General features: G+C 41.6%; 1 protein-coding gene across 3 annotated transcripts; it reads left to right on the top strand.

Moving 5' to 3' along the window:
• The first annotated feature begins 616 nt into the window (after positions 1-616).
• cramp1 (cramped chromatin regulator 1) lies at positions 617-14449 on the top strand. 3 transcript variants are annotated; one of them, XM_039686812.2, is made up of 20 exons: positions 617-967; positions 1349-1716; positions 2620-2819; positions 3239-3392; positions 4242-4325; positions 4443-4491; positions 4625-4710; positions 5017-5140; positions 5447-5528; positions 5735-6562; positions 6879-7047; positions 7483-7643; positions 8254-8322; positions 8481-8562; positions 8840-8950; positions 9054-9223; positions 9309-9495; positions 9580-9732; positions 11636-11772; positions 13257-14449. In XM_039686812.2, the coding sequence occupies exons 1-20, from the start codon at positions 918-920 to the stop codon at positions 13377-13379; spliced, it is 3387 nt and encodes a 1128-aa protein (XP_039542746.2). In that variant the 5' UTR covers positions 617-917; the 3' UTR covers positions 13380-14449. The 3 variants fall into 3 exon arrangements, with proteins under 3 accessions (XP_039542746.2, XP_088984566.1, XP_039542748.2); XM_089128440.1 differs by lacking the exon at positions 617-967 and adding an exon at positions 1008-1256; XM_039686814.2 differs by lacking the exon at positions 617-967 and adding an exon at positions 1009-1261.
• The last annotated feature ends 628 nt before the right edge of the window (positions 14450-15077 follow it).

The following is a 15077-nucleotide window of genomic DNA, read 5'->3' as shown; positions in this document are numbered from 1 at the left end:
AGATCGGCATTGCCTAACTGTATCTTATTTCATAAAGATGTTATGACAATGTAATTAATGGGATAAATCAAGCTAAAAGTTGTTTTGCACCCACAATATAGATGTCTCAGTCTTGACTGCAATAATGTTTAAAAAAAATAATATGAAGCAACGTAACTCTAACATCTAAACATGCATGTTTGCTACATTTTTAGTGGAAAGCCTGTTTTGACATTTTTTTGACAGTCTGTAATGTCAACAGATTTTAAGCTCTAATGAGCCAAAGACACATCCTAATCAAGCAAAACATTGTCTAGTGACTTTTTTATTTAAAAAAGCAGTAAAGATGAAAGATTCTAGAAGTAGTCACTGTTATATCTGCTATTGTTTAATTTATTGCTGTGTATGCAAAGCACCATCTCAACCACACCCCTTCTCGAGAACGTGATCTATATGTGCTCTATCAAAGTCTGTCCTGCTTGTTTTTTGAGATTATAAAATCATTTAACACTGTAGCCATTTTATTTTGGGATGTATAGAGACTGTGGGTGTCACTGAGCAAAATTAAAATGTTACATGTTGAAATGCTTCTGCTCTGTTAGTTATGATGACGTATAGTGTAAGCAAAGTCCAGAGAGAGAGTTAGGATTGACCGAAATGCCTCAAAAGCAGATCTGGTGAACAGTCAGATTCAAAGTTGGCGTCATCGTGCGGTGTTTTATCATAAACAAATGCCGAATGACAGGTGTTTGTTGTTGTGATAAAACTAGTGAGTTTGTGAGTCAGAGTTGCTGTGGCTACGAGAGCTCCCAGTTGCGCTGCGCGGAGTTGAACCCCAGTAGGAGCAGCAGCCAGGAGAGGACGACTTTGCCTGACCTCGTTTGCGCTTTGAATATGTTCAAATTCGTCAAGTTTTGGCCTCGAAAATCTCCGAACTCATGGTGAAGAGAAAGAAGACGCCGTCTGCTTCCGAAGAGCTCGAGAATGGGTAAGAGTGCTTGAGAAACAAGCACTTTAGATAGAGGTCGAATGCGCGAAAGATTTGCGTTGTCGTCTGTCGTTTCTGCTGGGCGCTAAAGTGTAGGCGCTCGCGCTTGAATTTCAAGATAAATAAAGGACAGCTTGCAACCCGAGTCACGACAAACTACACAAAAAGGAGTCTGTGATGAGAGCAGAATAAATGTTTTTGGTCACATTCGTGAATAAGCGAGTGGATATTTTTCGATGCGATTTGTCGGGACGGTGAGAGGGGATTTGAAACAAACAGCGGCGGCCATGTTGAGTTGAGCAGAATGTCGTCTTTCCAAGTTGATCGTTGTTTTGAGTCGCGGAAAATGTTTACGAATATGCTTGGTTTGTGTTTGCGCAGGATGACAGTGGGCCAAGGGGGCGGTTCGGGAGTCGAGGGGCCGAGCAAACCGGACCGAAAGCCCGAAGGAGGCGAGGATGGAGAGAGCGCAGATCAGGCGAGCGAGGAGAGTACAAAGAGAGTCGGAGAGGAAACACTTAATCCATCAAGCGCGGCCAGCCCCGGTTTGGCTCCGACTCTTTCCACCCAAACATCAAGCCCACCCGGAGTCCAGCTAAACCCGACAGCCCTTTCCCCGGCCCTGGCTGCCCCGAACAGCCAGGACCAGCATCATTTTCTTCGCTCCAGCGTGCGACCTCCGAGCAAGCGGATACGGAAAGATGCCTCGTCCCCGGCGCTGAACGGTCACGGCGGTGCGAAAGCGAAAGGTGAGTGGCCATCTCTCGACGTGTGTGCGATGCTCAAGTGTCAGTACATCCGTTCTCTGTACTTTTATCTCACTTTTCTTTCGTGTTTTAAAGCATTTGTACAATGACCTTTGAGTTTGTGTGCTGTTTTTGATTGGACGTAACGCGGGGAAGCTCTCACGCTTTCTGGGAGTGAAAGTCACTTTAACTCCTCACACTGAAGCCTCTTAAATCTCAGCACTTGGATGTTGCTTTTAGCCATATTAAATGACTTAATAAGCATCAGTGCACTATTTTAAGTTGGCATACTCAATGGTTATTTATTTTCCTGTCATTCAGCTGTCATTCAGAAGGTGACAAATCACTGGCAGGAGTTTCATTCTGATGCAAGAGCCAGCTGTGCATCTGATCAGGGGATGAGTGACCACTCTGCCTCTACAGTGAATCAGGATCACAAGTCACAAGCTTGAATTATCTGTTTGTGATCTGAATGTACACAGGGGTTATAAGGGAATCCATGTTTATTTAAAATGTAGATAGCATAGCATGGTGCTCTTGTTGGATGCTCTTGAGTGTGTTTAAGTGGGGAGGGAGTCGGGACTCCAGACATACTTCCTGACATGCACAAATTTGAATTGTATGCAATTTAAATTATTTGTTTCAGGTGGTTATTTGCTTCTTTTCTTTTTAAAGAGTGGTTTTGTTTCCTTGGTTTTGAATATCTGTTATGTTAAGCCAAAATAAATTAAGCAAGTTTATTTTATCACTCTTTATTTATATATTTTGTGTATTTATGACAGTTTGGTTATATATACACAAGTACTTTTTGATCTTGAACTTGTTGCAATAATTTTCTCTGCAAGAATTACAGCTTGTGTTAGAACTGACATACTAACCTTCTTTCTTTTCCCCTCTCTTTCTCAGGTGCAGAAGCAGGTCCCTCTGTGTGTTTGACAGCTTCTGCGGGTTCAGCCGGCTCTGGGGCAGCTGGAGCATCCAGATCAGCCCCAAAGGGCCAGGGCCCTGCAGAGAAGGAGGAAGGGGGGAGTCAGAAACGAGTGCGCAGACAGTGGGAGTCTTGGAGCACTGAGGACAAGAACAGTTTCTTTGAAGGACTTTATGAGGTAATTTTACAATTTTAATTTGACATTAATGAAAATGAAACTTGCTGAAATCTTTTGGCAGCCCTCTGAACGTTCTGTAAACTGAAGGTTTTTTCAATGGAGATTTGAAAAAAAATTAAATTAGTTAATCATATGGGACAAAATAATTTTCAGTATTACTGAATAAGTTCCATCATTAAAGTTTCCGTCCCGCCTTGACTCGCAAGAGACAGACTGCTGTTTAACTGTCCTAATAGTTTCGTTTATGTTCATGTCATCTCTAAAAGTACAGTTGTGGTCTGTGATATCTTATATTGATTTATTTCTATCTACACTCTAATTTGTCATGTAAATGGAAGATTCATTTAATATATTTTGTATTTTATTTAATCTACATCTTTGGATAACTGTTTGTCATTGTCTCTCCTGTTCTTTCATAGCATGGCAAGGATTTTGAAGCTATTCAGAACAATATTGCTCTTAAATATAAGAAGAAGGGTAAACCGGCAAGTATGGTGAAGAACAAGGAGCAGGTGCGCCATTTCTACTACAGAACCTGGCACAAGATCTCTAAACACATCGATTTCACCAACGGTGAGATTGACAGATGCACAGTTTATACTTTGTATGACACAGTAGAGACCTTTGTTTGATAAGAGCAGATGGTTAGTTGTCCATACAGTACCTATGAACCAATTTAAATTCATTCTGTCATGTTCATCTTTGAAGTTTAATCTTCTTGGCTGCCACACCACTTGGTTTTTGTCTGTCAAGACATTATCAAATTATGAGTGTGTCCACATTATCCAAATTTGCTTGCTTTTTAATGGTTTTGTATTGCATCCTACTTATTGTGATTTGAAGCGCACATGTTTAGCATATATAAATGTATTATAAACGGCATTGAACTCTACTTGTATATTTATATACTTCTATATTTGTCGTACATTGTCTTTATCGGGTTGAATGCTGATAATGATTAAAAAAAAGCATGCAGTACTGCTTAAAATTTTGGGGTCAGTTCGATTGATTTTGTTTGTTTGGTTTTTTAAAAAAAAAACAAATACTTATGTAATCAGAAACGATTCATTAAATTGATAAAAAAAAGTCATAGTAAAGACATTTATAATGTTACAAAAAGATTTCTATTTCAAATAAATGCTGTTCTCTATTTTCTATTCTTCCATAAATCCTGAAAACAATTAAATTATGTTTTCATCAATGATAATAATAAGAAATGTGTCTTGAGCATCAGATCATCATATTAGAATGATTGAATGATAAAGACTCAGCTTTAACATCACAGGAATAAACTACATTTTAAAATAATATATTCAAATAGAAAAGTTATTTTAACTATATCTTTTTACTGTATTTTTTTATTTGACTTGCTCAATAATTTCATGTTCTTTTTTCTCCTATCCTATTGCTTCCTTTTATCAGTGTATTCACGTGTCCTGAAAAAGTCTTCTCAGGAGCTCTATGGCCTCATCTGTTATGCTGAACTCAGGAAGAAGGTCGGAGGCTGTAAGTATATTTGTCAAGTGGTTTTCTGGATCGGGGGGGGGGGGGGGGCATTTTAAGTGGTTGCACATGGGGACATATTGAATGTAACATTCCCTGGTGTCTTTCTGTTCCTTCTAGTGATGGATGACAAAAATGTAGCCAAACTTAATGAGCTTATCCAACAAGGGTAAGTGTGAGAAAAATAAATTTCAGTAATACACAGTTGTGGTGATTTCTAATTGGAACATCTACTGTACATTATCTTTATAGGTTGTGATAATTTTGGGGTACATCTATAATTTTGTGTGTATGTGTTTCAGGGCCACCACAGTGCGTTCCAAAGGCAGAAACCTGAGGATTAAAGCTCCAATGTGCCGTGCGCTGAAGAAGCTCTGCGATCCAGATGGTGTGTGTGTGAGAGAAAGCAAAAACACTCTTGAAAGATTGATTTAGTTAGAGAGTTAAATAGATTGAATAGAGGGTAAAATTGAAAAATGAAAAATGGAGCACCATGGGTATTTAGGTGGACTGGGGCGACGGATGAGTGTGCCAAGGCTGCTCTCCAGGGTGTAGGAGGAGTGATTCTACATGGTTTCCATGGTTTTAGGCTGTGGGACTGAGTGGAAATGGGCGGTAATGCAGATTTAGGCCACCGTCAAAATCATGGAGAATAGTTCATCATAGTTTTTCTTCCTTTCATTCTCTATTTCAGGTGTGAGTGATGAAGAGGATCAGAAGCCTGTTCGTTTACCTTTGAAGGTGGCCGTCGAACTTCAGCCACGAAGCAATCACTCCTGGTCTCGGGTTCAGAGTCTAGCCCATAATCCTCGGCTCAGGTGAGCTTCACCAGTACACAGTAGGGCTGTGTATCAGCAAGAATCTAATTCGTTCTGTTGGTGAACAGCTAGATTTCTCCAATATGTTTGTCCACTTATACCCACCCCTGCAAGCTTGCTTTTATTTGCTTCCATTCAGCAAATCCAATCATCAACCGATTCACAAAACCAAGAACACTTTATTTTCCCGATAATGCGTTACACGTCCATGTACGCCACCATACACAAGAAAATATCTGTAGATACTTCAATTTCATTGCAACATTAAAGTTGTAATATTCACCCATGCCTGTGATGTGTTTGTAGGATGGTCGTCGAGTTGCACCGGAAGGTCTCCACTCTCATTGAATTCCTGAAGCAGAAATGGGCTGTCCAAGATCAACGAATTGTATCCTTGCACTCAGATTTCAGATCTCAGCATGCAGTCAAAAGTTTAATTTCCGTCCTTTTTCCTTCCTCCTCTATTTTACGGGATACATTTGTGATAGATTTGTAAGCTTTGTTATGGAAATTTGTCAGAGATGTCCATGTTAAAGCAAGTACTCATGCTTATGTGCTTTATAACAGTTATTCTCCTTAACTTGTCATGCATAGCGTAAGAGCCTAGCGGAACGAGAAGCCCTCGACAGCTTGGCCCAGTCTAGTGAGTCGGAGGACCTGTTCCTGTTTCCTGCAGAGAACAGTACAGTTACTACTTTGCCAGGTGTGGCTCGTGTTGTGCACTCCAAGGCTTCCTGCACTGTACACTGGCAGGAGAGTGGGCGTGGACGGACAGGTATTAGGGACTTGCCTGCAGCTCACATTCTGGGAATTCAGCCTGCTAGAGGAAAATCAGGCAAGTCGGGCCCGGTGGGAGGAGACCCGAAAAGAAGCGACGGTCATCCTGTTGAAGGCTCTGATAGTGGCACTTCCGCTCCAGGTTTGGAGACCAGTGTAAATCCCACTCTGAACACTACCTCTCCAGTCAGTCCAACCATCAGTCCATCTCTCCCCGTTGGACAGGAGGGGAATGCGGTGGGGACTGTGGAGCAAGAGGCGGTGAGTCAGACTGATGATAGTGTGCGGGACAAAGAGACTGTCACTCAGGGAGAACCCACCCTTATAGAGGGTCGGATTGAGGAGCCTGGAACGGCAGGTGAAGTTGCATCAGAAAAAGCACTGCCGCAATCAGAACCTCAAGGGCGTGGTGAGGAAGTGGGCGGGACTGAACGATCTCCTCAACAAATCCGAGATGATGGTTGGAGCTCACAGGGCTCTGAGAATGTGACACTGGCAGAACTCTACCTCATGCTGGGCAAGCCTGGGAAACTACAGCTGGAGTATGAATGGCAACCTAAGCCCCAGCCCTCAGCCCTACCCAGCACTCAAAGTGTGCTTCGGTGTCTCCTGAGACTAGTGTCCTCAGAGGTCAACCCCAAACCAGTGAGTCTGTTGTTTTTTTTTTGTTCTTTCACCTCTACACTTACACTTACACAAACACACCATAAAAGCCACAAAACAAACTTTTGTTAGAAATTTTAAATAAAAACTGTGCATATTAATAAATATAAGACCAGTGTGCACTAGAAGTTGTGCTTTTGTGATTCCGTTTGTGTGTGTTTGTATTGAATTTACATGTATTTATTTAATTCCTTTTTAAACTTTTATTTGTGTTTTTAAACTGAGATATGTTTAAATTAATTTACAAAAAGTGTTTTAATTTAATTATAATCATATATTTATATTTTCTCTCTCCTAGACCCCAGAGGTGTGTTCAGTGGGCACTTCACCATTTAAATCAGGTCAAGAGGAATCATCTGTGACACCTCCAGGCAGAACTCAAGCTGGAGCGACCCGTAGTCCTAGCTGGGGGCGACAGCAACATGCGGCACGCTCAAAAATTCTTCTAAATAATGCAGTCATCCCAGGTACAGAGACAAAATTGTGTCTATTAAGTTAAAGAGTGTCATTTCTGAAATCTGGAATTGTAGAAATAATGAATTTTCACAAATATTGCCCGATTTGCCTTTGTTTAGCAGATAGTTTCACAGACAGGTGCTGTGTATTTGTTGTAAATGGTTTAGTTAATTGCACATTAAACTGGTATAGAATAAATATTTAAATAACGAAACACTTTAATTTTAGTGAGTATATTGAACATTATCCCAAAACTGAGCAAAGTATATTGTTCCCAAATCAATAGACCAGCAACAGGTAACAGCGAAAAAATCCTGACGTTTCATACCATCTTTTGAATAAAAAAATAATCATATTAACTCGCTATTGTGACAAAAGAGTATTGCAGTGCTCCTGCTCTGTGTCAGATTGACCTGCTGGAATTTAAATAGATGTGTTCTCGGCAGGAGGGAGGAACCTACCGCGTTCTCTGCTGGCCTCCGGAGGCGACAGCGAAGGGTTTGCTGTCCCAACGACCCTGCCTCCTAACAGCTCCCGCCAGTTGCGGATGTTCTCTCCTAATAAGGAGGCGGAGCTAGCCTTTCGCCAGCAGCTGGACTCCATCAGTGTGAGTAGTGTCAGTGTTTCTAGAGAGCAGTAGGACATGTGTAAATAAGTTGGTCCAAAAAGTAATATAAAGTATATATTAGTGAAGTAACTAGAAATTGAAATAGAAATGTATTTCTATTTAAAGCTCCAGTCCGTAACTTTTTTGGGTTAAAAATGTTAATGTTAGAACATTTCAGAGTAAGTACATAACTAGCCAGTGTTCAAAACTACCTGCTTGCCTTAGCTCGCTTCAAAACGGTAAGCTTGTAATAATGTTTTTAATTCCAGTGGTACTGGTGGATTTCGGTGGGAGTTTCGAGCATGTCTTTGCGTCATTACATCACATCTGTTCACATAAAGGAGGAGTCTCGGCTAGTATAAGTTATGTTGCATGTGAGGATGGTGGAGGTGGAGATTTATAGACTTTTCTCATAGCACTTGATATAATTAAACGTATCAATTTGATGGCAGATCCAGAAAGGTTCAAATGACAATCACCAGTGACAACAGATTCACCCGCTGTAAAATACAAAAGACTTCGTTCGGACTTTGGAGTGGCTACAGAAAAAATGAGACTTCTATTTCCATCAACAGCCTTTTTCCTCTAATTATGTTTTTTTTTTCTTCAGTCAGATATATTTTCAAAGCAGCGGAAAATAGGGAGGGGCCGTCCACTAAGGAAACCTCTTGTGGTTCAGGTGAGTGCCGATGGAAGGAAAAACTAGGAAGTAGGGCTTTTGCTTTCTTTATACTCTTCACATTGGAGCTGTATTCTGTTGTTTGTGTTTATTGAGATATTCTAATAGTTAGTACTTTTTTTAAAAAAAAATGTATAATTTTTTTTTTTTTTTTTCAGAGAACACTGCTGCCACGAACCACTGGAGACACTTCGCCTCATGTGTGCTCCTTCTCCATTCTCTCCAATTCATCTGCTACAGGTGATTAACCACACTAATGCGCAACACTCTTTAAATGCACTTTTACTCATACATGACTTAGCCTAAGTATTTGGACACTTATGTCACATTTTATTGTTATTACATAACAAAATATCACACCAAGTCACAAAAACTCTTTTCAAGCTAAACATTTAATAAACAAAGTTTGGTTTAAATGATAAAAGTGACTTGAAGTCAAGCAGTGAGATATTTATATTTTGAATACGTTCAGAATTACTGTATCTGTCTTAATTCCAACATTTTGTCTTTTTGTCAGGCACTGGTTCTTTTCGTCCAATACAAACTCGTCTCACCCCATCCAACCGCCAACTTTCCTCAAAAGCTTTGTCCACTACAGCTAGTCCTGTGCCCGCTAGTCAGCTGTCCAGTAAGAATCAAATTAGAAACTAAATGATAAAAGATGCATTCATGCACTGAACATTTGAATCCCACAACTGCACACACTTGAATTTCTCTTGAATTTGTTTCAGGTGCAATTGACCTGGCTGCAAAATCTGCAGGCATTATCCCTGGCAGTCCCTGTCGGGAAGTGGAGGCCCCTAGTATAGAAAAGGCCATTGTGGAGTCTGAGGAGGCCATGGACTCGGAACCTGCTGCACCTGAACTAGATCCTGATCTACTTGATCAGGATCCTTCTGAGGTAATAAATAATCCCCTCCCTAGACCCTCTTTCATTTTTGAATGCACAGTTGATCATATCTTGATCTTGTTCTCTTTGTCTGCAGGAATCCATGCAAAATGGTGTCTCTCCACCTTCTCCAGGGGGCGGGGACTCCCTCTTGGCCCCTCCCAGTGTTGCTTCCTTACTGGATATCTCTCTACCAGGCCCCCCAGAGGAGTCCCTTCCATCTGGAGAACCGCAAACTCAAATCAGCGACTCTATTATTGAGCTCGCCATCAACTCGCACTATGGTACGACCTGTGGGATTGAACGTGGATATTAGAGGAATGTCTCTGGGTACTCTCTCACTTTTGGTCTCTCTGTCTCTTTCCAAGGTGATGGATCATTGCTCTCACCTCCTAAACTGAATGGGAGTGATAGATCTAAGCTTCTTCCCTCTTCATGTGACAGCTGGATGCCGTCCCCTACACACGACCCTCAGTGGTACCCCAATGACTCTACTGATTCAAGTCTTGGCTGCCTGCTCTGTAAGTATCAAACACGTTTCGGCTCATTTCCCTGTCATGAATGGCTGTTTATTTTAGACATATTTAGACTAGTAACACATTACGTAACAAAATGATAATGTACACATACACATTATCATGTACACTCACCGGCCACTTTATTAGGTACCCCATGCTAGTAACGGGTTGGACCCCCTTTTGCCTTCAGAACTGCTTCAATTCTTCGTGGCATAGATTCAACAAGGTGCTGGAAGCATTCCTCAGGGAGTTTGGTCCATATTGACATGATGGCATCACACAGTTGCCGCAGATTTGTCGGCTGCACATCCATGATGCGAATCTCCCGTTCCACCACATCCCAAAGATGCTCTATTGGATTGAGATCTGGTGACTGTGGAGGCCATTTGAGTACAGCAAACTCATTGTCATGTTCAAGAAACCAGTCTGAGATGATTCCAGCTTTATGACATGGCGCATTATCCTGCTGAAAGTAGCCATCAGAAGTTGGGTACATTGTGGTCATAAAGGGATGGACATGGTCAGCAACAATACTCAGGTAGGCTGTGGCGTTGCAACGATGCTCAATTGGTACCAAGGGGCCCAAAGAGTGCCAAGAAAATATTCCCCACACCATGACACCACCACCACCAGCCTGAACCGTTGATACAAGGCAGGATGGATCCATGCTGTCATGTTGTAGACGCCAAATTCTGACCCTACCATCCGAATGTCGCAGCAGAAATCGAGACTCATCAGACCAGGCAACGTTTTTCCAATCTTCTATTGTCCAATTTCGATGAGCTTGTGCAAATTGTAGCCTCAGTTTCCTGTTCTTAGCTGAAAGGAGTGGCACCCGGTGTGGTCTTCTGCTGCTGTAGCCCATCTGCCTCAAAGTTCGACGTACTGTGCGTTCAGAGATGCTCTTCTGCCCACCTTGGTTGTAACGGGTGGTTATTTGAGTCACTGTTGCCCTTCTATCAGCTTGAACCAGTCTGGCCATTCTCCTCTGACCTTTGGCATCAACAAGGCATTTCCGCCCACAGAACTGCCGCTCACTGGATGTTTTTTCTTTTTCGGACCATTCTCTGTAAACCCTAGAGATGGTTGTGCGTGAAAATCCCAGTAGATTAGCAGTTTCTGAAATACTCAGACCAGCCCTTCTGGCACCAACAATCATGCCACGTTCAAAGTCACTCAAATCACCTTTTTTCCCCATACTGATGCTCGGTTTGAACTGCAGGAGATTGTCTTGACCATGTCTACATGCCTAAATGCACTGAGTTGCCGCCATGTGATTGGCTGCTTAGAAATTAAGTGTTAACGAGCAGTTGGACAGGTGTACCTAATAAAGTGGCCGGTGAGTGTATATATAGACTACAGCTCAAAGGTTTACTCTCACTATTCAACATTGATAATAATAATAAATATTTCTTGAGCAGCAAATCAGCATTTTAGAATGATTTCAGAAGGCTTATGTTTAAAATAGAAATACTGTTATTTTAAATTGTAATAATATTTGACAATTTTAATGTTCTTGCTGTATTTGTTATCACATAAATGCAGCCATAGTGACATAAGAGACTCACAAAAAATGTACCAAACCTTAACATATAATATGAGCTCAATATTTGATGCCGCTTGAAAAATATGAATGAGCACAGCACTGTTACAAATATCTTTTGCTGTCCGGTGTCAAGAACTGATTATAAAAATGTATTGATCATTTATTATTGACATTGAATTATGTGGCAACCCTAGTTTAATTTAATTGTATATGTTGCTTAAGGTATTGATGCTGAGATTACCAGAGGCGGGTATCATACTTTAGCCAAAATGTTCAGAGTCACCTATCGCTGTTCTTACAGCAAACCTTCATCGGTCTCAGCAATATTGACAAGCACATCCTTGTTTTCCTGATTTGCAGCAAGTCTGGCATCTCCTGATAAGACAAGAAGGACAGCCCTGCCCCCTTCGAGTAGCACAGCCTTACTTGGACCCAGTTTACTGGACAGCAACTCCCACGATTGTTTTCAGTCCCGCGGCCTGCCGGATGCAGCTGAGGTGAGAGGAAACACAGAAAGTCCCCAACTGCTGTCTGGTAGCTTAATATTATTTGATATGCAACATTATCGCCAAGTGTTCCTATACATTTTTTTAGCATCCTGGCTCAAATTCGAGATAAACAATTTAGGGGGTTTGAAATTAGTAATGAGTAATTTTATATATCTGAAATTTATCCAGCAAAAACATATTAGGTTGGGTTAGGTAACTACTAGGGGTGGGGGGGGGAATCCATTCTTAGATGCATCGCGATGCGGACGTGGGCGATTCTGAATCGATTCACAAATGTCAAAAATCAATTTTCAAAAAAAAATTTTTTTTATATATATATATACATTTATAATAACGTAATATTGACGTAACTCTGAAGCGCGGAAGTGCAGTGGCCGGACTGTCTGTGGCGTGCACATAACAGAGATGCGGACGCAATGACTGAGCACCAAATCCAAACACCCTCCTCGTTAAAAGCTGACGTGTGGAAATATTTTGGCTTCTGAAGTTGAATGGGGAAAGGAGCTGGACAAGAGCCACTCTAGTTGTAAGCTTTGTAGAATAAAACTAAAATATTTCGTAAACACGACAAATATGAGAAGCCATGACAAGTTTCCAGCCAGAGGAGGAAAAACACTCGGCTGTACCGGTCGTTATAATATTATTTAACTGAAAGTATGCTCGTGGGGTTACATCCCTACTCTTTTTCGAAGGACATCCTGGGATTTGTAATGACCGCGGAGGGTCAAGACCTCGGCTTAAATGTCTCATCCGATGGACGGTGCTCTTTGAAAGTATAGTGTCCCCGTCACTACACTGGGGCGTTAGGACCCACACAGACCAAAGGGTGAGCCCCCCCTGCTGGCCTCACTAACACCTCTTCCAGCAGCAACCTGGCTTTTCTCAGGAGGTCTCCTATCCAGATACTAACCAGGCTCAACCCTGCTTAGCTTCAGTGGACAACCAGTCTTACCAGGAGTACAGGGTGATATGGCTGCTAGTACATGACGTATCTCACTAGTGAGGTCCAGATAAACATAGTTTTGCTATTAGTTGATGCTGGTACCAAACACTGTTGAGAGACTGAGGTAATTCACACACTCTCTCGCTCTCTCTTTCTTTCTAGTGCTCTCTCTCTTAACGGCATTAAAAACTGCATTAGTCTGCTATCAGTGGCTCAAGTCTCCGTTTCTAGCTCTGAAATGACGTTTTGTAATTAGCAATGCCTTGGGATGAGAATGAGAGATGCTCAAGTTGTTTTGGGGTGTGGTAACCGTACCGTAGTAGATGCGGAATAATTGACTCTGGGCCGTTAGAAAAATAACACTCATTACCACCTCGGTTAATTTTATCTGTAATTATTAATTAAATTGCTGCCTCTGCAGTTCCACAATCACATTAAGCCATTCTGTTCTTTTGATTAATTGTGCAGCCCTTGCTGTGGCCTCAAAAAGCATTTGGACATGTGCTGATAGGCTGTTTTCTTGCTACAGGTGGATACCCAGCTAGCCTGTATGATGAGCGAGAGCAGCGTCGACTACATCGCCCGGTTCAATGACCTCGCGCAGGAGCTCTCGGTCACAGAACCGACCCTCCCACCTCCTCCAGGCGACTGATGCACTGGGCGGAGTCTTTCACTGCCACGCCCCTTTCATTTTGGACAGAAGAATGTTAACCAGAGAGTGGTTCATCTGTAGGAAGTGCAATAGACTGGCAGGGTCCACAATACCACAACAGCCTTTGGGCTTGTGAGCGTGTGCGTGTGTGTGTGTGAAAGAGAGAGTGTGCGTTTGTGAGTGTGCGTGTTGATTATTCTGTGGCTATTGTGTCATGAGCCACACCCAGGACACTTAAAAACTCCAGTTTACAGTGCAACCTCATGTACAGAGAAAATAATACGACCTGCCATATCTGAACAAATATAGTCTTCTCAGATCTGTATATCTGTCTCTAATGTCTTACATGTGCATGCATCTGTAAGTGGAGCCGTGGACTATATGTGTTTTTGTTTTTTTCTTTCTCTTGTACACAACTCATTTGTGCAAAACCCTCTAAAGCCATAGGAGTGCATCTGCACACAAAAGTGTCTGTGACCCCAGATTCTGGTTTCTTTTAATCATTTGAATGTTTTTAGTTGGTGAATGCCACACTACTAAAAAGGACAAGGGCTTCTTTTTTGTGAGATTGTTACAAGGACTGAATATCTAACACACACTAAACAAAATTACTGATAACAAAAATGCAGTGTAGTTACATTAACAGTGAGATTGAACATTTTCCCCTTCAATTTATTATGGTATTTTCCTCAAAACACTAGGATTTATATTTCCCGTCGGATGAATATGAAGCCAATACGTAGTAGATTCTGAAACTGAATTTTCTAATGTGAGACTTTCTCTTGTGTGTGTGTGTGTGTGTGCATGTGTGTGTGTGTGTACATATGAGTGTTTGCACAGATGTAAATAGACAATAACAGACCCCAGTATTTACTGCTTTTGTAACATATTGTAAATTATTGTCATTTGGATTATTTATTGATAACTCACTGAGAAAGTGTTTTTTGTTCTTGTTGTTGTTTAACATGCCACATGTGGGCATTTAGGAGCTCCTCTCCTGTGTTTTAAAGAGTTCTGTGTTGTTAAAATTGGGTTTTAAACCCAAAGTGTATAAATAGAGCTACAACAAACCCATTTGTGTCAGTGTTATTTGAGATACTATTCTAATTTTTGATTTTAATATTTTTCATTTTATTCAAACAAAGTTTTAGCAATTTTGTTGAACATTAGGAATGTTGCCTTGAACTTGTTGAAATTGATATATATATATATATAGAGAGAGAGAGAGAGAGACACCAAACAACGGATGCAGGGCAGAATTAGGCCAATACCCTCTCCTTCTAAACATCCAAAAAAGAGCCATCAAATTCTGGAAACACCTAAAAACAAGCGACCCCAACACATACCATTACCAAGCCCTAAAACACCAAGAGCTGAGCGTAGCGAGGAGTCCCCTGTGCCAGCTGGTGCTGAGACTGACTGGGCTCTCTCCAACAGAGATCAGCTCGCCTCAGCACACACACACACTCACACACATTCGGCCCGCACAAATTATCAACACAGAACAAGACAAGTACATCACCCATTGGACAAACACCATTAAAAACCAACACAAACTGGAATGTTATTCGGCACTAAATCGAGAGTACACCGTTGCAAACTACCTGAGCACAGTGAGTGATGTGAGACTCAGGAAAACCCTGACGATGTACAGACTCAGCGAGCACAGCCTGGCCATCGAGACGGGCCGGCGCAGAC

The sequence above is a fragment of the Pimephales promelas genome, chromosome 3, assembly GCF_988280905.1.
Source record: "Pimephales promelas chromosome 3, fPimPro1.hap1.1, whole genome shotgun sequence".
NCBI classification, from domain to species: Eukaryota; Metazoa; Chordata; class Actinopteri; order Cypriniformes; family Leuciscidae; genus Pimephales; species Pimephales promelas.
The sequence above is the reverse complement of the archived record's forward strand: the minus strand, read 5'-3'. Positions and strand labels throughout refer to the sequence as shown.